The 24,535-nt window shown below is 38.9% G+C and overlaps 1 protein-coding gene across 1 annotated transcript in view; it reads right to left on the minus strand.

Moving 5' to 3' along the window:
* The window catches only part of CTNNA2 (catenin alpha 2), a 1,202,879-nt gene that overhangs the window by 229,365 nt on the left and 948,979 nt on the right, over window positions 1-24,535 (minus strand). The window contains exon 9 of the mRNA XM_060168603.1: window positions 1,678-1,830. Within this exon, the coding sequence (XP_060024586.1) occupies window positions 1,678-1,830 (153 nt within the window). The remainder of the gene's footprint in view (window positions 1-1,677; window positions 1,831-24,535) is intronic.

Consider the following 24,535-nt stretch of genomic DNA (forward strand, 5'->3'; position numbering starts at 1 on the left):
GACACTATGAATTAACATTCTCTATAAATTCTGCAGTTATCATGTACTGTGATTATATGTATGGGATGATGTATCTGTAGGTTAATATTATTATTTATTACATACAAATATTTTAAACTTTTGTAGCACTCATTCAGCATTCTTTCTTTCCTCCTCTTCCTCTCTGTGTCTTTCTACCCCTTTTTCTCCTTCTTTACCTACTCTTTCTCAAAATAACAGAAAGGGCCAGAACTTCCAAGGCAACCTTGGAAAGACTCTGGATTCTTCAATGGCCAGTTTGGAGCTTGGAATTTCTGTGTAGAATGTGAAGACTAATAGGGTGCTTGACCCATCCGTGGGGACAGAGCCAGAAAGACTGTCTTGATATTATAAGTATGACCCTATCTTTAGCTCTAGTCTGGTGTCACCTCAAGACACTGGAGCTATGGTAGGAAGTTCAAGGGTTTTATTTTAGTAGTTTCAGCTTTTGCATGTTCAGCTTGCCAACTGCTGTCATGGGTGATATCTCAGCCTGTGTCCTAGAGGACCAGGGGCCTCCTCGAGGCTTGATGTAGGACTTCCTGCAGGCTGAGTGTTCAGCCCCAGAAGCGACAGCAGTGCTGGATTAACCAAAGAGTGAACCAAGCACATGCTTAGGGCACAATTAAATTGGAGCACAACCCCATCACTCACTGCAAGAAAAATGGAGAGGATTTCATATCTGATGAACTTATTCAGAATTTAATTTTGCCATCCAAAGAAAATAAAAAGTAATTTATTTAATTTTTAGCTTGCATTTAAGTTGTCTGCAGTTTTGAGTAATTTTATTTTATTTTTGAGTTACAGTGGGGCTATACCAGAGTTTTTGTTGCTGTTTTTGCTGTTGTTTCTAAGTACTCAGACCCTGAAAAAGTTTTAACCTGGCTCTGATAACCATTCCCTTAATTTGCCAGGACCCTTGCCCTCCTTGACTCTTTTTCTCTATTACACACATTTCCTGTTTAGCATCTCTCTTTTCTATGTAGCCCCACATCACTCAATCCAACCTTTGCCAAGCTGTTGGTTTTCAACTCTTAGATTTAGGCAGTCTGGTTAACATTTCACTTTTATTTTGTTTCCCCTGAACAATATTTTTTCTCAAAATCACACAGCACAATTTTGCATTTATAAAGCAACTCCCACAGATGTCTCTAACACAGAGAATATACTTAGGACCTGAACTTACGCTCCTACTACTGCCCCAAGATCCTTCACCAGGAGTTCAGACATCTCTTATAGGGAGGGGGGATTGATTTTTACATGTTCATAATGTGGCCAGCTAATCCAGGCTTAGGTGAGTGGAGTGGAGATGGGGACGAAAAGGGAACAGTGTTTAAATCTCCTTTTGGCAATTTTAATTCTATCCCCTCTAATCAAACCTGGTCTTCAGAACTTTGGAGGGTCCTTTCTATTGCTCCTGTTTCAGCCTCTGCTTATTGTTCAGGAAAATTAGCAGACATGTTTCAGAACACGTTTAGAATTGTCTAATACAGAGAGGAGAGATTACTGAAAACCTGTTTCCTTTGCAAGGGATGGAGTCAACAGAAAATAAAAGAAAGATCCAGGAAAACCATAGAAGGATGGCCTGTTGAAATTCCAAGAGACATGTAGAGATTAAACCCACTGATAAATTCTAGTCTTGGGCCTCTCTTGACTTACCTCCACCAGCTTGTTGGCATGCTCGCGGAAAACCTGGGCGTATTCCTTCACTTCTTTCTCATTCCCACTTTTTGCAGCCTCAATGAGAACTAGCAAAGGGACGTTGGTTTCCAAGAAGGAATCAGATATGTGATCCATCACTGCTTTCCGAAGCTACAGTGAAAACAAAAACAGAGGCACACACAATTAAGGAACAGAGGAATTGTCTATTTGAGCGTATTACTCATTTAGCCATATGAATTATATCACTGCCTGGAAATAGTTTTTCTAAAGTCCCAGTTCTCATGGTCCACAGGCATAACGTTCCAACTCTCTTTTTAATCTTGCTGGTGCTTATCACATCAAAGGAATGCAAAGAGATATGACTGATGAATGATTCTGAATTAACTGTATTGTAGGTCAACTTGAAAGTTGACCTACGCATGGCCTGTAGCTCATTACATTATAGGCTCTCCTTATCAAAGTTCTGCTCTCATCCTTCATTGGCCAAATGTCTCCCTTCAGGTTTTGAATCTTGATTCAGCTCAAAAACTTGCGCTCTTTAGAAAAAGGAGAAATCTAGGCATCATTCAACAGGTGGGGAGAACTTTAGGTGAACTGGGCCTTGAAGCCACCCTAAAACCTTACCGCTCTGCAGTCTCCTACCCTTTATAGATCCACTGTTTGTATTTAATGGAGGTGGAAACATGAAACATTTAACGATATCAAAAATGTGTCTGCCCAGGTGCCATGATGATATAGTTGCTGTGCTCCAGAAAGAAGTACTGACAATTATTCTTCAGGGTAAGTTAGAATAAACATACCCAAATTTCTAACAGTGCATAATTACACATCATTCCCACATTGTTAAAATGGGAAGCAGGGCAGCTGCATGAAAATGAAATGAAAGTGTACTGAACAATTACCTTAGTGCTGCTTTGTTCATAACTGTCAGAATGTATACAGGGAAAAAACACCCCAAATACAAGTAAATACGAGAGAAGATGATAAACAATGTGTATATTTTCCAAACAAATATTCCTATTCAGGAGTATTCAGGCAAATCTTTTGATAAGGTGATACACATACATATTTATCATTGGTCAGAGGAGAATTTTGCACAAATCTCGGTTCCTTTTTGCACTAATTACCATAAAGTATGCATGTGTGTATGTGTAGCTTAGTTTTGGTTCAAGTCTGGATTGAGTTGGACATTTCACCATATAAAATATAACAAAGCCTATGGAAAATTAACATTAATTAGTTACTCATTTAGCAAGGTGTGTTAAATTTCTGCTTGAGAATAATGTTTTTATTGGTGAGCTCATATATTCTGGGTATATATGATGTGTCAGACAACTAAGGTTAACCAAGATCTTTACATATTACATTACTTAATCCTCACAACAATACTATGAGATAGGGACTAGTCTTATGCCAGTTTTTCAAATGAAGAAAGTGGGACTTGGAAAAGTTAAATAACTTGCCTGCCATCGTAAGGTGGCAAGTAGCAGAAGCCACTATGAAAAACTCTGAAAGGGACAGTGCAGTGGACACTTGAAACTGACCTGGCTTGGCTCTCTTCCAGGACAGAGACCCTCATGAAGGAGAAACTACTGGGAGTGAAATCAAAATTGAACTGGATGGGGACAACAGAGATAAAAGAAAGGGAAAGTCCAGGTAAAGTGGGGACAATTGTCAGAGCCAGGCTAGCTATCTCACCAGTCAAGCCACTGTGTTGTTTTTTTTAATCTTAAAATTTTTATTTTGGTAGAATATATATAGCATAAAGTTTTCCATTTTAACCATTTTTAAGTGTACAATTCGGTGTCATTAATTAGCTTCACAATGTTGTACAACCAACACCATCATATAGTTCCAAAATATTTCCATCACCCCAAATAGAATTGTATAAACATTAAGCAAAAATTCCCCATACTTCCCTCCTCCCAGCCCCTGATAAATCTACTCTCTGTCTCTATGAATTTGCCTATTCTAGAACATTCACATAAGTGAAATCATACAGTATTTGTCATTTTGTGTCTAAGCCACTGTACTTTTAAATGTTACACAAAAGTAACAGGAGTGAGAGCTCTGTGAAGCTAGAAGACCCATCTGCTCTTCTAGCCTCTGTCTAAACCTTCAGGAAGATTGAGTTCACATAAAAATGAGCAACTTGAAATCATCAAGGTCAAAACTCACATAAAATTATTATAAGAAAAATATATCATCTCTACACAAACTAAAAGCATGCCAGAAAAATATGCCTGTAAAACAAATTAAAATTGTAATCTACTATTTCAAACATATTAAAATACACTAAAAATTGATGCAAGATATGAAAGAACATAAATTAGAAAAAGAAGAAATTATAGGATGAGGTCATGAAACTCAGAAAAGAATTATAAATAAAAGAAAAATCATTTGAAGACTAAACAAGAATGAATAAACACAATTGCAAATGCCTCAAGAGAAATAAAAAGAGAAAACAAGGAAAAATTTTTACCCAAAATAAATTTTTGGAAAAGAGATTTAAAAAATTTGAGTAAAGGTGACAAATATTGGAGATAGGCAAAGAAAATTCAATTTATGGCTACTAGAGGTCCCTAAAGAAGAAAATCAAAGCAAGAAAACAGAAAGAATACTAAGAACTCTAATTCATGAAAGTTTTCCTCAATATATATATATATAAAATTTTCAATTAAAGTGTTATTATATAAATATAATCACTTACATATTTATTTTATATAATTATTTTAAAATATATAAATTATATTCTTTATACATTCAATGTAGAAATATATATTCTATATAGAAATATATATTATATATATATAAACTATTTTCTGAAAAAGCGTATCATGTACTTGAGAAGAGTGACCTATACTATCAACCAAGAAAACTGGATTCTAAAGAAAAAAGGGGCAAATCCTTATGTACTTAGGCAAATAGAGCATGTGACTTATAAAGGAAAGAAAATCAGATGATGACCAGACTTTTCAACAGCAAAGCTTTTGCCAGAAGAAAATGAAATACCATATTTAAGATACTCAAGGGAAGAAAATATGAGCTAAGAATTTTATAACCAGCAAAACTGACTTTCAAGGATATAAGCCACAGACCAAATTTGATCAACATGCAAGAACTCAGAAAATATTGTTGCTATGAGACTTAGGGAATCTGTTAGAGAACGAACTTTACCTGGCAAAATAACTAGAAAAACATCAACATAATATCTAGAAAAACATAACATAAGTACTGGCAGTGAGCATTCAATATATACATGTTTATAGAACTAAGAATATAGGATAGTCAAATGGGAGAGAGTATAATATAAAATGGAAGTATGCTCTGGCAATGAAGAGGTAAAAATGAAAAGAGAAAGGGAATAGGATATTTTTTGTGAAAAGATTTTAACTATCTTATGTAATTTTAATTATAATGGTAGTATGAAGATTGCTATTCTAACACTATTGTGTTTCAAGGTAAAATAAAGCAAACAGTTATGAAAGTTTATTTCTCATCTCCTGTGTTCTTGCTAACCAGAAGTGTTGGTGTGGAAGAAAGACGATGTAATATAGAAGAGGTTAAGGAAAAACCCTGTAATCCTAGATCTGAAGTAGAAATATCAGTATGAACACATGAGATTTTAAAGTGGAAACACATACACACACACACACACACACACACATACACACACATACAATTTCCAAGTTCTGTCCAATGAAAAGGTCTAAGAACAATGGCCAGCCCAGTAGCAATGAACATCTTGAAATACAATTTTCCCCTAAACCAAACTAGGACTTCTTAGAGAAATGGTTGATTCCAATTTCTTTGGGGCTAGAAATATACAAATAGCCTGAAATATCTTATTATACCAGGCAGCAAAGAGAGATCAAAGACTACTAGGGTCATGTAAAAATAACTCAGGAGGCTCCCACTTGGCCAAAGACTAGACAATTTAAAAGTCACAAAGAATAAAAATTCCAGTGTCTTGAAACCCATCAAATATGTTTAAATGAGTTTATAATGACTAAAAAATAATAATAATTAATTGGTCACCTTCAGAGGATGACAAAGAACCAATTCATTTATCTTGGAAGAATCAAGAATACATCTTGCCTTTCCTACATGAACTGAAATTCTTTGTAACGAGGAAAATGTCTGTCTATAAATTTAGTCCACTTAATAACTGAAGGCAAAATGATAGAATATCACCATTTTGCAACCTTTAATGAATTAAGACATCAGACAATGAACAATAGTGGTTGAAAACATCACAAAAAAGATACAACAATTTAAGAATTGTGAATCACTATATTGTACACCTGTAACTTATATAATATTATATATCAACTATACTTCAATTTAAAAAAAGAGAGAGAGAACCAGACATTATGTGCCTTCTGATGAAACAGCACAATCTCAAGTATGGTGATGCGAAAGGGATCAAACTTGAACATGGTAGAAGCTCTGGATCCCCTTGGTGGTTTACACAAAATATAGAAGACAGAATAACATATGGGACTGCATCACACATATCTATTCAGCTAAATGCAAACTCCAGAAACCTTACAGTACAAACCATCCGGGTTCCTCAACAGATAGATTATAAGCAAAAGAAAGGTATGGAAGGGGATGAAACAGATTAAGAGACTAAAAAATAAATCCCCAAACGTGGGCAAACCTAAACTATATCATCTGAAGATGAATATCAGAGTGATAAAACCACAAAGGAAAGGAAGTGAGCATTCTCAAAGTCAGGATAATGTTGCTTTTTGAGGGAGGCAGGAAATATAAAAGGCGTTTCTACGGAGGCTGGCAAAGTCTATTTCTTGACCTGGGTAGTGGTTATAAGAGTGTTTGCATAATGATAATGCTTATTGTGTGTGGATTTCTGTATCTATGCTTTATTTTATAATTAAAAATTTCAAAAAAAAAGGAAACATTTCTCATGCACACTTTTCCAATTTTATCTAGATGGAATACAGACGTGACCCCAAGGTGACCTGGGAAGCCATGAATTGAAGATGGTGTACAACCCCTGTTCCCCCCAATCAACCTACACCTGAATACATGGAGGAGAGCTTCCCAGTGTTCTGTCACTGGCCCAGTATTGTTACATGATTAAGAATGCAATTCTATTTTGTTGGAGCTGTTGCACATTTTGAAGTTTATTAGTTATAGTAGTTGGTCTGTTCTAACTTAACTAGAACACGTTGAAACAGATCTCTTTTTTTTCCTGCCAATTCTGTCTTCTTTTAGGCTACCTTTCCTTCCCTTGATTCTTCCTACTTAAAAGGTGGGCCCCAGGCCAGTATCATTGCCATTTCCTGGGAGTTTGTTACAAAATCAAGCCTCAGGCCCATCCCAGACTTCCATTTCAATCAGAATCTGCATTTTAATAAAAAGCCTAGGTGATTCCTATGCACAATAAAGTTTGAAGAGCACCGCCCTAGAAGACTTATCGTATCAGTTAAGTTCTTAGTTGCAAGCATTAGAAACTGATTTTGGAAGGTTTAAGCAGAAAAGCTCTCCTGTTAGTTGAAAGAAAGAACAGAATACAAAAATGTTAGGACAGGGTTTCCCTGGTGGCGCAGTGGTTAAGAATCCACCTGCCAGTGCAGGGGACAAGGGTTCGAGCCCTGGTCTGGGAAGATCCCACATGTCATGGAGCAACTAGATCCATGCGCCACAACTACTGAGCCTGCACTCTAGAAACTGCAAGCCACAACTACTGAGCTCATGCGCCACAACTACTGAATTCCACGTGCCTAGAGCCCGTGTGCCACAACAAGAGAAGCCACCACAATGAGAAGTCCGCGCACCACAACGAAGAGTAGCCCCTGCTCGCCGCAACTAGAGAAAGCCCGCATGCAGCAACAAAGACCCAACACAGCCAAAAATAAAATTAAAAAATAAATAAATTTATAAAAATACTGTTAGGACACTGTGTCTTTATGTCATTAACTTCTGATGCAAAGTCTTAGGCAAATGAAACTGATTTTTATCTGAGTGAAATACAGACCCAAACTCTGGGTCATGTGTAAACATCTAGTTGCAAGGGTGAAGGAGGAAGGTGTTGGGAGGAAAGCACTTTGTAAAAACAAGTGTTCTGGCCATTTTAGCTTCTTATATACCAAAATTTATATAATGAGGAATTCCCCAAACATAGGAAAGGAATTCGGATGCTGACTCAAAACCAAAAAATGGCCAATAAAGAATAGATCTGGTAGAATAATAATTCAGGTACTCAAGCATGGGTGGAAGGTGGAAAAAATAATATATTTGTAGGAAAAAATTAAAGGTGAAGGGTTGTCTGTAAGGAACAATATCAGAAACTATGGTCTGGGACAGGAATGGCAAGTATACTGCCACATTTCCTTGCTATGCCTACACCAGACATGACTAATCAATCAGTGTTCTTTTATTCTGAGCTCAAATACCATTTCATAATCCTTCTTAGGACAGTGTTCCAGATACCTAATGCCAATAAATCCTATTTCTTCTGCAGAAGGAAAGCTTTCTTTCTTTGCTGAATCTTACCTGCAATTTAAGTGTTTTTGCATGCAAACCTTTAGGTGGAATTGTCTCCGAGCATCTGACAATCCAGTGCCATCTTGATTTTTCAGAAATAAGAGTTAACACCCAAATCTAGGCTGGGCTCATGATATTTAAGAAGTGGCTGATTGTTTTAACATGTCTTGTCATTTAGACAGATGTTTAGAAAAATCTTGTTAAGAATAATAGTATTCACTTCACTGCAATGATGTAAGATACACCAATCAAGGTCAAATTCAGGGTAGATCGTGATTTTAAATGGGCTCAAAACTTTGAACCTTAAATCTTTCCATGGATACAGCTGCTCTGGGCTCTTCACAATCACTGACACATTTTACCGTATTTCCTTAAGCTTTGGGGTGTAATTGTTATTAAAAATGAAATATCAAAACAACAAAGTGTCTGGGCCAGGAGCCATCTAGCCTAGGGGCTTGACAAGAATTAAGCCTCATTAAGTCAGGCAAATTTTAGCCAGTCTGAAGGTCAATTAAGGTAATCAGTCAGTGCAGTAATCCACCCAAAACCACTTTAATAAGCTAAGGTGCTGCCAATGCACACAGTGCACTGGTAATGACAGCACTGCTCACAGTTTGGGATGGGGGTGGGGGCAGCTGTGGGGGGACCAGAGGCATATCTATGAAGCTTGTGCAAGAGCGCTCAGAGAATAATCACTTTTTTTCCCCTTTATTTTATTTTCTTTATGAGAAACACATAAAATCCTTTGGTCATTCTATTCATTATCCTGATGGCACTATCTTCTGTGAAGCAAAATCATTTTAATTGGGATACCAGCTTCTTTCCTTAATGAAACCAATTACTCCTCTAAAAAAAGGAAAAAAAAGAAGAAGAACAGTTCATCAGGCTTCATGCTTTTCTCCATATACCCCTCTCCCCAGTTCAGGCCCTAGTGAATCAATTCAAAGCACAACTGTCATCATTAGAAACACCAATGTGCATGGCCCTAAATAACAAACACATGATGGTTTAGTTTAGTCAGATAAACAGTCCATGCCCTCTAGATTTCTCCTCTAGGAGTGCTGATGCAGTCAAGATAACAGTTGATACATATCTTGCTGATGGATTAAAAAGCACTGAGTAGATAACTGTAGTAGATTTGTTATATGAATGGCCCCATTCTTCACCCTCCTCTACTCAAGCCCATTGCCATGTAACTCTGTATTGTCTGCCTTCTCTGGCTCTGAGCTGGGCCATGTGGCATGCTTAGGGTCAATGGATGTTGACCATTATGATGCATGCAGGGGTGACTTTGCTTGGTCCAGTGGACTTGCTTGGTTTAGTTAGTCTGCCATTCTCATGAGTAGGACATGCCTAGGCTAGACTGCTTGTCCCAGGAGGAGGGAGACAAACATGTGGAATAGAACTAAGTCACCTCAGTCATTCCCATCAAGACCATCTTAGGTCAGTGAAGAGCAACTGAACCCATACACGTGAAAAGGCTGGACTAAGGTGACCATCTTCGACTACTGAGCAACAAATGCTATTTCTGCATGCCATTGAGATATTATACTGCACTACTGTGACAAGAGATGACTGATAATATACATATTAAACTAGAATAAGTTTTTGTGGTCACTGAACCATTTTTGGGGGGAGACACCATCAAAATAAATTTCTGATCAATCAGTTGACTGGTTGGTGTCATTCTAACTCAGTTCTTTGGCCAAAAGTGCTGGATTAACAGTACATGTACAATTATAAGCTCTGGGCTATGTTTAAAAACATCACAGCTGCAATTTCTTATTTGTATAGATTTAACAAATTATTTAGTTTGAAATTGTACTGAAAACACAAGTCTTGGGGACTAGGACAGGGAAGGGTTGGTCAGGGATCATCCTGAAGAATAGCAGCAGGTACTTGGCTCCTTCTGCTGGCTCCACTTTCTGTCCCAGTATGCACAGCACCATACCAAAGTCCCCTTCTTACTCCACAGTAAGGAGCAATTGCAAGGGCAATTCCTTTCATGGGGAGAATGAAATACTGCCTTAGGATCCCAGGCAGTCCTGGGTCATCATGGATCTCCAGATGGCCTCAATCCAGCATGTACAGCAGCTTTCCTTAGTGCTGGTAAAAATGTTAGCAGAACATGGAGCCCATAATCACTTGAGGCAATACAAGGAAGCAAAAGAGAGATTGGTGGAATGGAGGGTAAATGCAGAAAGCAGAAGTGGATTGCAGCAGTGGGCCATGGAGAAAAGGTGGCAAAAAGGGGAGCAGGAAAGGATTGGGGAAAATTAGTATGTCATATTAGCAGACTTTAATGCTTATTTTGTATCAGACACTGTTCTAAATGCTTGGAATAACTCAGTTATTTCTCTGACAAGACCTGGGTACTATTTTCTCCATTTTATAGGTGAGGAAACTGAGGCAATTGAATGTTACTTGTCCATATTCACATGGCTGATAAGTGGCAGTGGCAGGATTTGAACCCAGGCTGGCCCCAGAGTTCACGCTCTGAACTAGTAGTATATGCAACCGCTCCTTTGTCTAAATTTTTCCAGCTTTGCATATATTATTGACTGAAAGCAAAGGTATATAGATACTGATGGTGCATCAAATTTCAGGAACATACGTGATCCAGCTTTCTGGATGATGAGTGAAGTGCATGAAGAATTCTAGAAGACTCCCCCAGGATAATAAAAGAAAAGAAAACCCCAGTAGAGAGGATGGGAAACAGACCCAGGGGCAGATGGATATCCCAAGAGGGAGTAAGTTGTCCCTCCAGAGGAAGAAGTGATGCTGAGTCCTAATGAATCCCCATTCCAGGAGCTGAAAGGGACCTCCTGTATACTCACTATGAGACTCTGTGACTTCCTGGGGCTTTATGAGTCTGTAAAGAAAAAAAAAAAAAATGGAGGACTCATGGGTCAAGATATGTCTACTGCAAAAACATGTCCGTGGGTCATACTTGCTTTTATGTAACTATCTTATTAAAACTTTTTGGTCAAAGTGCTTTTTTCTTTTTTTTTTGCGGTATGCTGGCCTCTCACTGCTGTGGCCTCTCCCGTTGCAGAGCACAGGCTCCGGACACGCAGGTTCAGAGGCCATGGCTCACGGGCCCAGCTGCTCCACGGCATGGGGCATCTTCCCGGACTGGGGCACGAACCCGTGTCCCCTGCATTGGCAGGGGGACTCTCAACCACTGCGCCACCAGGGAAGCCCTGTTGAAGTGTTTTAAAACAGTAAATTGTCAGATTCTCAACAAAGGCTCAAGTCAACAGAAGTGAGAGTCCTCCCAGTAATGATTGGGATTCACTTCCCCTGCTTTCAGATGGTAATTGTGGTATGTATGAAAATCTATAAGCCAGGTGGTGACAGAGGTTAGAATGGATTTGCATTATTATAGAGATATCTTTGAAAGGTGCAGATGAAGGTTAGTACTGTGACAATCTAGCATTCTAGTTTTTTTCTCATTCTTAAGAGTTTTAGGATCAAATCATATTCATCCTAAATATATCTATCTATTACATAGTCCATGAGCAAAGGCACATCCAAAATTGAGAGCCAGAGTCCTAAGCAGCCAGGACCAGGGACACCTTGAACTTGGTATCATCCAGCAAGTGCAGGGACTCATAAATACTGCATTCATTAGCTCATGAGCCCTGTGATTTGTGTCTCTGATGAATAGGGGCACAATTTTTTGACCCCTCCAGTAAACAGGCAATGTAATTCCTCTGTAAATTGACTATTAGAATGGTTTAAATGCCCTTGCCTACAAGCTGAAAGGCATAGTTAACACTTTTTACATAAGCTAGAAGACCAAAATTTAGCTATCAATCAACCAGGGCAGAAAGGAATGACTTGACAAAATCATTCGTTAAGTCTGACAGGAGTCAAGAACACAAGGCTTTCTTCCAACTATTTAAATGTATGTGTGGCAAGGGAATATTAATTGCCTAAGACAAGACACTTAAAGGTATTAGCTCAGCACTACCAGTCTATTTTACCCAATTAGTGCTATTCATCAATGTAAACAACTACATTTTCTTCAGCAAACCAAAAGAAATACAGTTGATGGATCACAACTATTCTAACAATTCACCTTCTTATTTCATAAGAGGGCAGAGTGATTAAAGGATAGAGTTTAACTCACAAACTCAAGAAGAAGAATAAACTGTCTCAAAAATGACCAAAATGGTCTGCCAATGGGGTGGGACATGAGGAAGGTATGATGTGTATTGAGCCACTTTCAAATAGATACTGCAAAAGTGTTTTGCACAAAGTTTAAAAATCTGCAACCATTTAATGAATATGAAACAGTTCTCTGAAAAAGACAGTTCAAGAAAAAAATGGCTCTCCCCAGACAACAAGAATCAGAGAAGCTTAAACTTGGATGAGATTTTGAAGGCTGTATGCCCAATTTTAATCTAACCAATGAAAGGACATCTCTGCAAATCTTTTTAATGGGTAGACATTCATTCTTTCTCTAATTTCAGTGTTATTGAGATAAAATTGAGATTAAAATAAAATTGTAAGATATTTAAAGAGTACATCGTGGTGATTTGATATACATATACATTGTGAAAGGATTCCTCCCATCTAGTTAATTAACATATCCATCACCTCGCATACCTTTTTTTTGGTCAGAAATTTAAGTTCTACTCTCTTAGAAAATTTCAATTTTACAGTACAGTGTTATTAACTATAGTCACTTTATTATTTACATGAGACTCTCAGATCTTATTCATCTCACAGGTTAAAGTTTGTACCTGTTTACCAACCTCTCCCCATTCTCCCATCCTCCAGCCCCTTGCAGCCACTTTTCTATTTTCCACATTTACGAGTTTGACTTTTTTCTTTAAGATTCCACATATAAGTGATAGCATGCAGTATTTGTCTTTCTTAGTTTGGCTTATATCACTTAGCATAATGCCCTCAAGGCTCATCTATATTGTCACAAATGGCAGAATTTCCTACTTTCTCATGGCTGAGTAATATTCCATTTTGTGTGTGTGTGTGTGTGTGTGTGTGTGTGTGTGTGTGTGTGTGTGAGTTTTATATATATCTCACATCTTCTTTATCCATTCTTCTGTTGATGGACACTTAGATTGCTTCCATATCTTGACTATTGTCAATAATGTTGCATGGACATGGGAGTTCAGATATTTCTTTGATATTCTGTTCTCATTTCTTTTGGATATATATCCAGAAGTAGAGGAGCAGATCATATGGTAGTTCTATTTTTACCTTTTTGAGGAATCTCCATACTGTTTTCCACAGTGGTTGCACCAGCTTATACTCCCACCACCTCACCAACACTTGTTATCTCTGGCCATCATAACAGGTATGAGATGATATCTCATTGTGGTTTCGACTTGCATTCCCCTGATGATTAGCTATGTTGAGCATGTACCTGTTGGCCATTTGTATGTCTCTTTGGAGAAATGACTACTTGGGTTCTCTGTCCATTTTTAATGGGATTGTTTCTTTTCCTGCTGTTGAGTTGTATGAGTTCTTTGGATATTTTGGATATTAACCCCTTAACACATATATGATTTGCAAATATTTTCTCCCATTCCATAAGTTTCCTTTTCATTTTGTTGATGGTTTCCTTTGCTGTACAGAAGGTTTTAGTTTGATGTAGTCCATTTGTTTCTGATTGTTTGCTTGTTTGTTTTTGCTTCTGTTGCCTTTGCTTTTGGTGTCAAATCCAAAAACTCACTGCAAAGACCACTTCCAAGGAGCTTATCCCCTATGTTTTCTTCTAGGAATTTTATGGTTTCAGGTCTTATGTTCAAGTCTTTAATCAATTTTGAGTTGATTTTTGTATATGGTGTAAGACAGGGGTCCCATTTTATTCTTCTGTATGTGGATATCCAGTTTTCCTAACTATTTATTGAAGAAACTACCCTTTCCCCATCATACATTCTTGATTCTAGTTGTTCATTCTTGTAAAGGTAAATAAAGGCCCCTTAATAATCTGTCTTCAGTTGTGCATTTCAACATATTTTTCTGATCTCACAGGGGGAAAAAAAGGATCCATAAAGAAAAATCTGCACAAATGCCACATTAGTATTAAAGAGATTTAAATATTAGACCAAAGAAAACAAATAAGAGTAAATGCACAAAAATAAAATGGGGTAGGTAGTAATGCAATTAGCTCAAAGGAGGCAGGGACCTTATTATAAGAGTAGTAAGAAATTCACAGAGAGGAAAAAAATATGCTTTATCTCTTTCTTTATTCCACTGCCTGTACTCAGTAATTGGTGTTCACTCATTCATTCCTTTACTAGCATTTGAAGAGTTCCGGGTGTACCAAGCACTATGTTTGACCAGGGACACAAAGAAAAATAAGACAATTCATCTACTCTCACTCATTGCTAAAAATTCCTCTGTTACCTCAATTCCCAATTACTAATAAAGCTACAGTGATCAACTTAACCACATATACTTGACTGGCCTCATAAACGCTGCTTAGAGTCAAGCATGAGTTCCTCCTATTCAGTGTATTGGAGGCTGGCCTAGGGAACACCCTAAAAGAGTCCAAATTTGTTAATTTCTTTCACATCATATTACTAAAGACTTTTTCTCACTTAGAAAGGTTCTCCCAGGATTCCTCCACCTCTCCATCAGAACAGACATACTTTCAAATATGCAGTTTGTTAGCCTGGAAGGTTTGGTATTTCAAAAGGGTGGAATTTTAGGTAGCATAGGTGAAGGTGGAAAAGATATTTCTAGTATAACACCTTGTTCAGAGCCCTTAACCCACACTGAAAAGCAGATCGATTATTCTGTGTATTTGGAAGTTCTACTCAGTTTCCGGCTGCTTATTGCCCTTAATATTAATCCTGTGCATGCTCACTTTTATAGCTTGCAGAGAAATTTCCTAGATATTATTTCATTTGACCTTATTTACAATGTCATGGTAAGGGTGACAGATGTAGTTTGCAGGGCGAGCATCATTTTCTTTGCTATATCCTGATAGACGAGGAAAGGAAGGGTCCACTAGTTACACATAGAAAATACCAGTCAGGTCTTCTGGTTCCAAGAACAGTGCTATTTTACTTAAGGTCTATGTGTTTATGAATCTGGCTGTTCAAATTCACAAACCCCAATTGGACAAAGATGATCTTTTTTTCCATCCTTCACTCCTACACCTAGGCAACCATTTACCCCCAGCACTATATCCCCTCAGGCATTGCTTACCACAAAGGAGGATCTAAGTTTAGATAGCTGGATATTTCATGCTGAGTATTTATTATCTGCCATTGATTAACTGGTATTGAATGGGCATAAGCTGCTTGAATCCAGTGTGAGAGAGTCAAGAGTTGTATCAGATAAGTTAACTCTAGCAAGGACTCTTAGGAATTTTATGAAATATTGCTCAAAGAAAGATTTGATGCCCCCCACACCACCGGCATTGGCAATTGAGAGAGATAATCATTGAATGGATGGTTTTATAGAAGGTTAACAATAGAAGCCTATAAAAAGTATATTAAGAGCAAGATACAGAGGAGAACAACTCTCTAAAACCCTATTTCTTTCTAGTGGGGTCAGTTCTATACACCTGTCACAGTGTGGCAGAATTTGTATCAGATAGAATCATCTGGCCCCATACTTCCATATTTCTGGCCATTCCACATTACAACACTAGTCCTGTGGGTCTCAGAAGAATCCTCAATGTAAATACAAGAGGCTCTGGGAGGATCCCACCCAAAACTTACCAGTTCCCACTCCAGGTATCAGATGAGTGACACTTCAGTTCACTTGAGCAGGATGGGAATCTTGGGGGGATAAGATGCTGTTGGGTAAGGAAGGATGGATGATGGGCACTTACTGTTGGTACTTATGTCACTTGTAAATGAACCTCTAAAACTTCTGACCATTTGTGGTCATCAAAGAGCCCATCACATTTTCTAAAAGAGAAAGCCTTTCACCCATGCTCCCCTGCTCTAATCCAGTTATAGATAATCGTGTACCTCTGAGCTAACGTCTCTATCCCGAGCTCTGCCACCGTACGCTATACTTCTTCACTTCCTGTCTTTAACTATTGCACAGCGTTTCCAACAGCTGCTGAATTTTTCCCTAGAGGAGCTTCGTTTCAGACAGAGCCCTAATGATTACTCCACATTTCTAAGTTTGCAGAAATCCTATAACATGACTGATGCTATCACTGTTTAAGGGAAAGGCAGGAGACAGTCAGACTTCAGGTCTTTCAGTTTTTCAGGAGATCTGGACTCTTACACCATATCTGTTTCATCTCAAGCAGACTCTTACTTCTAGAGCATGGGTTGCCCTACTTTTCCTATAAAAGTCCAGACAATATATAATTTAGTCTTTGCAGCCAGTTGGTCTCTACCACAACTACTCAACTCTGCCATTATAGAACAAAAACTGACAATACAACTTCTTTACCTAAACAGGCAGAAGGCCAGATTTGGGCCACAGGTTTGCAGGCACCTGTTTTATGTGGTTTCATCCATGGATTTTAAGTCTTGCAACCTTATCACTCTGTCCATGTCACTCTATTGCTTCACTAGTACTGCAAATCCCTGGCTATTTCAAGCTCCATTCACCCACTCTTTACTTAGAACTGAGCATCTGCAGTATCTAGCAGTTACCTGCTTAAGAAGAGAAATAAGGAGGCTAGAAATGGCCTCAAGAGTCCCCAAGGGGCCAGTCTGACTGCTTTACTTGACTTTTATTCTCTTTGTCTCACTCTCTGCTAGAAAACATAGGTGATTTCAATGGTGTCTAAGCAATTCCGTTTCTAGCAGACACTTTGAGGCAAAGAACAGAGGAATGGTTAGCTGTAAAAGCAGGAGTTGTTGACTTTTCCTAAAAATTCTGTGAACTAGGAACGTATCTGGTTGGGTTGCCCAGCCTGCTCATTACCTTAGTAGGTGTTCTGACCTGGACTGGACTCCAAATCCTGATATTGCCTCCTAATTTGGCAAACATATTGACAGTACTTCCACAGACTGGACAAATACACAGAGAATGCACCCAAAGAGCAACAGACAAGCTGGTTGCTATGGTAATTTACAGACACAATGAAAGTCTACTTTCACCTGGTTATTATGGCATCTATGGCTACAACCTCAGGGTCACATTGATCTAAGCCTTCAGATTTCAAAGGAGGGGCTGGGGGAAATCTGCTCAGTCGGCATGGTTCACTAGTGCTGCCTTCTTCCTGCCCCTGTGACTCTGAGCCCTCCCTCGCCCATGTTAGCCTGCATGGACCTCCCAGCTCGCCTTGACCAAAGGTGCTCTTCAACTCCTCTGTCACCCCCTTCATGCAGCTGCAATTCCGACTGCAGTTACTTAAAGACAGCTTGATCTTCACTGAAATTGAAGGAATCAAATAAAGGTATAGACGTACTGCCCTTAAGAGTTAACAGGATTGATGTACTCATGAAAAACCAAGAAATTGTGGAATGAGAGAGGAGGTACTGAGACTGGTTATTCACCCAAACTTCTGACAAGCACTTATGGTTGGATCAGATGGAAAATCTCCTCTTATCACCAGAGCCCTCAAGACAAATCGTTCCTCTCTAACCCTAGAACACTGGGGCACAATTCATTCATCTACTTCTTACTGAATATACCAGGCAGGTCAGCTAGTCTCTCGATTTGCATTTAATCAGCTATCCCGCACCCCAGCTAAAATGAAAGTCCTTTACTTTTCTCCCCTGTGATTAATTAGGAAAATAATTTTCAAAATCTCATTCATGGTGCAGTGTCTTGCACAGGGCTGGCCACAGGTATGGATGATTTAAGGAAGGAAAAAATGATGATATTAAAGAGGAAAGCTATTATTTTGATTATTATTGAGGATCTCAAGACATTATTAATTGATATTTACCTTATAGCCTTCCCATTAATGGAATTTTAATAAAAACTATAAATTAAGATCAAAGTGTATCAACTTTAACAACTACAGTCATTAAAAGGACAGGCTTCAGAATCCTCCCACTTGGGTTCACTAACTTACCAGCTTTATATCAGTAATAAATGTAACTTCACTGTCACAGCTTCAAAATGCAACTCTGTAAAAATAAAATCTTTTGATAATAATAGACTGTAGAATCAGATTGTAGATAAAGTGTCAAGGAGAGAATGGACACTTGTTAAGCAAATGTCCAACAGTTTCAGTGGGTTTCAGCTTTGCTTTTTTGACCTTCATACATAACCAGATACAAATAGAAACAATGGATCAGATGATTAAGAGAGTTGGCTATTTCAGCTTTCAATGACAAGACAGCAGCAGCTGCTCGGTTCCTAAGCCTAACCACTCTTAGCATTCAGAGTTACGGAAAGGCAAGCCAAGTGGTTGTGAAGCCATGAATTCATATGCAATAATAATCACTATTTGTAGGTCTTTGAAACTCTAAATAGAGTTCTTTACTGAAGCTTTTATCTGGGCCTTAAACTTAGACAAAGTAGAAAAAAACATCAGTTTTGCAGCACAAAACCAACATCAATGGTTGATAATTACAAAATCACTGATCTTAACTCAATTTCCTTGCTACTAAAATTGCCCAGTAATGGTACCAGATGCTGGGTAAAGGGATAAGCTCCCATATCTAAAGCAGAGGCTGTTTCAGGTGGTATTAAGGATGCTGAAGAAAGACCTTTTGCCCTGAGAAAAGACCTTAGAGGTCCCTTCTGCTTCTAAGAGTTTATGAGTCCATGACCACTGAATCCATCTCTCTTTTTTCAAAGCTGGTTGAGAAATAAGCTCAGAAGATATTATTCCTTTCTTTTCCTACCTCTCCTTTTCCCCCACTCCTATCCCCCCTCTGATTTTAGGGGTAACTGCAAATCTTTATACACATATAATCATATAATCATTATTCAGCTTTTAAAATAAGCATTTAAACAGACTGTATCCATCGTATATTAACGCATATATGTGGAATCTGAAAAAATTGGTATAGACGACCTTATTTACAAAGCAGAAATAGAGACATAGACATAGAGAACAAACATATGGATACCAAGGGGGAAAGGGGGGTGCGGGATGAATTGGGAGACTGGGATTGACATATATACACAATTGATACCGTGTATAAAATAGATAAGTAATGAGAAGCTACTGTATAGCACAGAGAACTCTACTCAAAGATCTGTGGTGACCTAAATGAGAAAGAAGTCCAAACACAAGGGGATATATGTATACATATAGCTGATTCACTTTGCCGTACAGTATAAACTAATACAATATTGTAAAGCAACTATACTCCAATAAAAAAAAATGAGAGACTGTATCCTTCTTTCTGAAGTTAAAGATGGGTGTGATTTTTCTCCCTCTCGTTGGAGGACATTCTTTGCTGAAATGATTAAATTTCTTACCTTTTTTTTTCTGTATCTGAAGGAAATTTTCCATGCTCCAGCCTGACAAAAATACCTGTTCTGGGTACAGTTTCCTGAAATGTGGCACCATATGTGCATCAGTAAACATTATGTGTAGAGTAAATTAAGCCAAGCCTTATAATGAGGCAGTAAGGAAATTACTGTAGACCTGAAAGAGTAAATCAGCAGTATTAAAATGCTCTCCATTTTCTCTGAAGCACTTCAGAGTGCCATAAAAAAGCTCTTACCACTGTGATAAACAGAAAGAAATGCATTTGTAGCAAGACAACCTAAAAGACACCACAATTCAAATAGGTCTTCAAATCTGGAGTCCAAGGTGTCATCTCGTCACAAAATTTAAAAGTCAGCCCTTTTGCCACTAATGTAGGAGAAAAAAGAAAACTGCGTGACATTGAGACTTTGGGGGCAAACTCTCTCATATAGCAGGTGCAGTAAAGACATTAAGAAATAGAAGCTCTGGAGCAGAGCCAAGACTAAGCAGAGTCACCATCATAAACAAAATAGCAACGCTGTAAATAAAAACAGGATCAGTATTGCTGGTTTTTTTCTTTTGCTTCAGGCTTCAGTATAGATCAGCACTGCCTTGCTACTGATCCTGTCTTTATTTACAGTGTTGATAAGATGCTCATCATGAATTTTTTTGCATTAATTTCAATTTTCTAAAATACTGCAGAAAATATTATCTTGATTACTCAGTTTTTTGGTTCCCTCTAAAATTATGTGCCGTAGGCTACTGCCTCATTCCCCTTCACCTCCACTTGGCCCTGCTCCAGAAAGCACAGATCTTGCCAAGCCCTTCAACACAGCACAGTGAACAATTAGACCATCCATTTCTAATCTTGGCCCATGGGGAGAAGAGGCTCAAGCTTGGATTCTCCCTCCCTCAAAACAAGTATTGTATCTGTGAAGTGGTGAGGTCTAGAAGATGCCAAATGGATTGGAGAGAACTTGGAGGACTTCCGGAATCCTCAAGTAAATCCTCCAAAGGACTGTAATGAGATCTAAAAGTTCCCACCATCAGAAACAAAGGCAGTGGAATTCAAACCTGCCAGAACATCACAATTACCTAGAAAGCTTATCATGATACAGAGTTTAAGTTACCACCGTCTGTACCTGAAATCAGAAATCTCTCAAGATGGAGCCATATACAGGTTTCTCCCACTATCTGAAAGTACAGCATTCCTATGAAACCTTTTGTAAGCCGAAATGCTGTAAACCAAAGAAGCAACTACCTTATGATGCATCTTGCCAATGGATTCACAAAATAAATCAAGATAAAACACAGATGCTTATAAACACAGTTCAAAGCTATGGCAGCTGAATGCTGAGTGTAGTTCCCGGAGAAGGGACTTGGTGGCGCCACTCTTGCTACTCGCGGTGTCCACGGCCTGTATAAGAGCTGGCTTCAAAATACTGGACAGAGTTTTGCGTTTCACCTTTTTTTTTTTTTTTTCTTTTGTAAAAGCAAAAATCCTCCAGATTTCTATCAGTTAGCAAAAACAAGAACTAATGTAGGTATTTCATAAAAGCAAAATGGCATAAAATGGACTTTCAGAAAGTGGGGGATACCTGTATCTGCATTTTGACAGGTTCTTGAGCTGACTTTTCTAAAGCCAGCCCAGCAGCAGGAGACATCTGGGTTAAAGCATAGAAGCTCTCTCTTAAGATGGAAAAAGTTGTTATTATCACAGTAAAAATGGACTTTTTAAGCTAACAAATCTTGTTCTTAAAACAACAGAAGCAAAGACATGAGAGCTTAGAACAGAGGGAAGTTGATGACTGGGATATTTTGGGGTAGGATAGCTGCATACAGAGGATTCTTCATCCTTTCAGCACGTGTGTGGTAGCAGCTTACTTTATTTGGGGCACTAAGATATGCCTTGAGGAAACAAAGAATATCAGGACACGGGCACAAGCAAAAGCACATAAACAACTTAAACTTACTGCAAAGAGTGTCATAATAAAGCTATTTTAAAATGCTTTAGGAGCCTACTGAATAAACCCTGTTTTTTTTTTAACATATTTATTGGGGTATAATTGCTTTACAATGGTGTGTTAGTTTCTGCTTTACAACAAAGTGAATCAGCCATACATATACACATGTTCCAATATCTCCTCCCTCTTACGTCTCCCTCCCTCCCACCCTCCCCATCCCACCCCTCCAGGAGGTCACAAAGCATGGAGCTGATATCCCTATGCTATGCGGCTGCTTCCCACTAGCTATCTACCTTACGTTTGGTAGTGTATATATGTCTATGCCTCTCTCTCGCTTTGTCACAGCTTACCCTTCCCCCTCCCCATATCCTCAAGTCTGTTCTCCAGTAGGTCTGTGTCTTTATTCCTGTCTTACCCCTAGGTTCTTCATGACATTTTTTTTTCTTAAATTCCATATATATGTGTTAGCATATGGTATTTGTCTCTATCTTTCTGACTTACTTCACTTTGTATGACAGACTCTAGGTCTATCTACCTCATTACAAATAGCTCAATTTCATTTCTTTTTATGGCTGAGTAATATTCCATTGTATATATGTGCCACATCTTCTTTATCCATTCATCCAATGATGGGCACTTAGATTGTTTCCATCTCCGGGCTATTGTAAATAGAGCTGCAATGAACATTTTGGTAGATGACTCTTTTTGAATTTTGGTTTTCTCAGGGTATATGCCGAGTAGTGGGATTGCCTGTTTATAAAAATTGGATAAAGTTGTGATGATAAGGTGACATTTAAGCTAAGCCTTGTAGGAAAAATTGTGAATTTTCCTAAAAGGAAAAAAAAAAAAAGAGGGAGGGAGGGCATTTGGAAAAATTGTTAATTTTCCTGGAAGAAAAAAATTAAAAGGAGTGGAAGGGGTCATTCCAGGTAGAAGTAACATCAAGTGCAAAGTCATGAAGATGTGCTAATACTGGTCTAAGAGACTGCTGGAGCTATAGTGCGCTGAAGGCAGGGAGCCTGGGATCAAGGCACTGGTTATGAGGCTGTGACCATCCTTTTTGTGAAAAGCAATTAAGCAGTGCCAATGGCAGTGGAGAGGAAGGAATGCACTCGAAACACAGATAGGAGGTGGAATCAGCTGAACTAAATGACTGCACTTTGGATGGATGTTCTGAAATGTTTGGGTAAGCTGAAAGGACATTCAAAAAAAAAAATCCTTGCTGTTTGAATCATCACCTTTGAAAATCTTCCAAATTTTCCTGCTTAGGAGTTTCATCCTGGAAAATATGATAGAATTTTTTTATAATCCTATATTGGATCTTCCAGTGTCAGGATCAAGATTCTATGTGGCATTCTCATTGCCTAGGACAGGAGGTGTCAGAGACAGGACCAAAAGCAGACATTCTCTTGAATGTCTCAGACATTCTCTTGAGACTCAGACGTTGCTATGTATCCTTCCCCATCCCACTTTTCCTTAACTTCTGGGGCTGGCGGTTTCCTGTTCATACGTGTGTTACAGAGCCCTCTGCTCAGTACGGCGTGTTATTTGATTAATCAATATTGATCAAGCTACTGGACTCCTTCTGTGATCTAGACTCACTAGTGAGAGAGAGGTCAAGCTTGGCATCCTCCACAAGCTTGTGTTCATGTGTGAACCATCGACCACATGCTGGCTCACAGGAATCAATTAAACTACGTCATGATTTGAATAGTGTCTTTGTAAGGAAAGAGCTTGGAAAGGAAAGAGTGATATTTTAAGAACTATTGGCAAGGATAAAATCATGTCCCTTGAATTTGGCCTAATGAGTGTTTTCCAGGAGATAAATAAGTATGTGGTGGCCTGACGTTCAGGACTGCTGTAACAGGAATTTCCTAAGGTAGAGGTAGCTTGAATATACAACCATGATCAGGGGGCTTGTCCAAAGATTGCCTTTCAGAGTGCTCTTGAGCTCTCTTCTACCTCTGTTCTTCTTCTTCTGGCCTTTTTGATTCTGATTGGTATTTCTGATGACATTTGTGTTCAGCTGTCCCAGAGTTGCTTATGGTCTGTATTTTAAACCCCAATTGCTGTATGATCATTTTCTGGTCTCTACATTTCTACAGCAGCACGGCAATCTGACCTAGGGGTAATCTGAGCAGGGACTGTTAGCTCTGACATAGGTTTTCAATGTGAAGAACACAAACCTTAACATTTGGAGGAAATCAATATTTTATTTCATAATTTTTAAATTGTAGCTATATAGATAGCTTCATATCCTTATGAGGAAACCAGCTTCAAGTCTGGAAATAAATGATTTAAAAATGTTTTCTTACAATGAATCTAAAAATAATTGGCCCCATCAGCAGATGTGAGAAAAAGAATTGAATGCTTTAAAATTCCCTTTTTTTCTGTAAATGTTTTGGAAAGTCTATAATTCATGCTTTGAGAAGCCAGCTACCTAAACATAATAGCACTTGTTAAAAAAAGGTTCCAGACTGTTTTGTGAAGATGGCGGAAGAGTAAGACGCGGAGATCACCTTCCTCTCCACAGATACACCAGAAGTACATCTACGCGTGGAACAACTCCTACGGAGCACCTACTGAACGCTGGCAGAAGACCTCAGACCTCCCAAAAGGCAAGGAACCCCCCACGTACCTGGTTAGGGCAAAAGAAAAAACTAAACAGAGACAAAAGGATAGGGACGGGTCCTGCACCAGCGGGAGAGAGCTGTGAAGGAGGAAAAGTGTCCACACACTAGGAAGCCCCTTCGCGGGTGGAGACTTCGGGAGGCGGAGTGGGGGAGCTTGGGAGCCGCGGAGAACACAGCAACAGGGGTGCGGAGGGCAAAGCGGACAGATTCCAGCGCAGAGGATCGGGCCGACCGGCACTCACCAGCCGAGAGGCTTGTCTGCTCGCCCGCCGGGGCGGGCGGGACTGGGAGCTGAGGCTCCGGCTTTTGTCGGAGCGCCGGGACAGGACTGAGGTTGGCGGCGTGAACACAGCCTGCAGGGCGTTGGTGCGCCGCGGCTAGCCGGGAGAGAGTCCGGGGAGGGGTCTGGACCTGCC

Source organism: Lagenorhynchus albirostris, chromosome 13 (assembly GCF_949774975.1).
Source record: "Lagenorhynchus albirostris chromosome 13, mLagAlb1.1, whole genome shotgun sequence".
Classification (NCBI taxonomy): Eukaryota; Metazoa; Chordata; class Mammalia; order Artiodactyla; family Delphinidae; genus Lagenorhynchus; species Lagenorhynchus albirostris.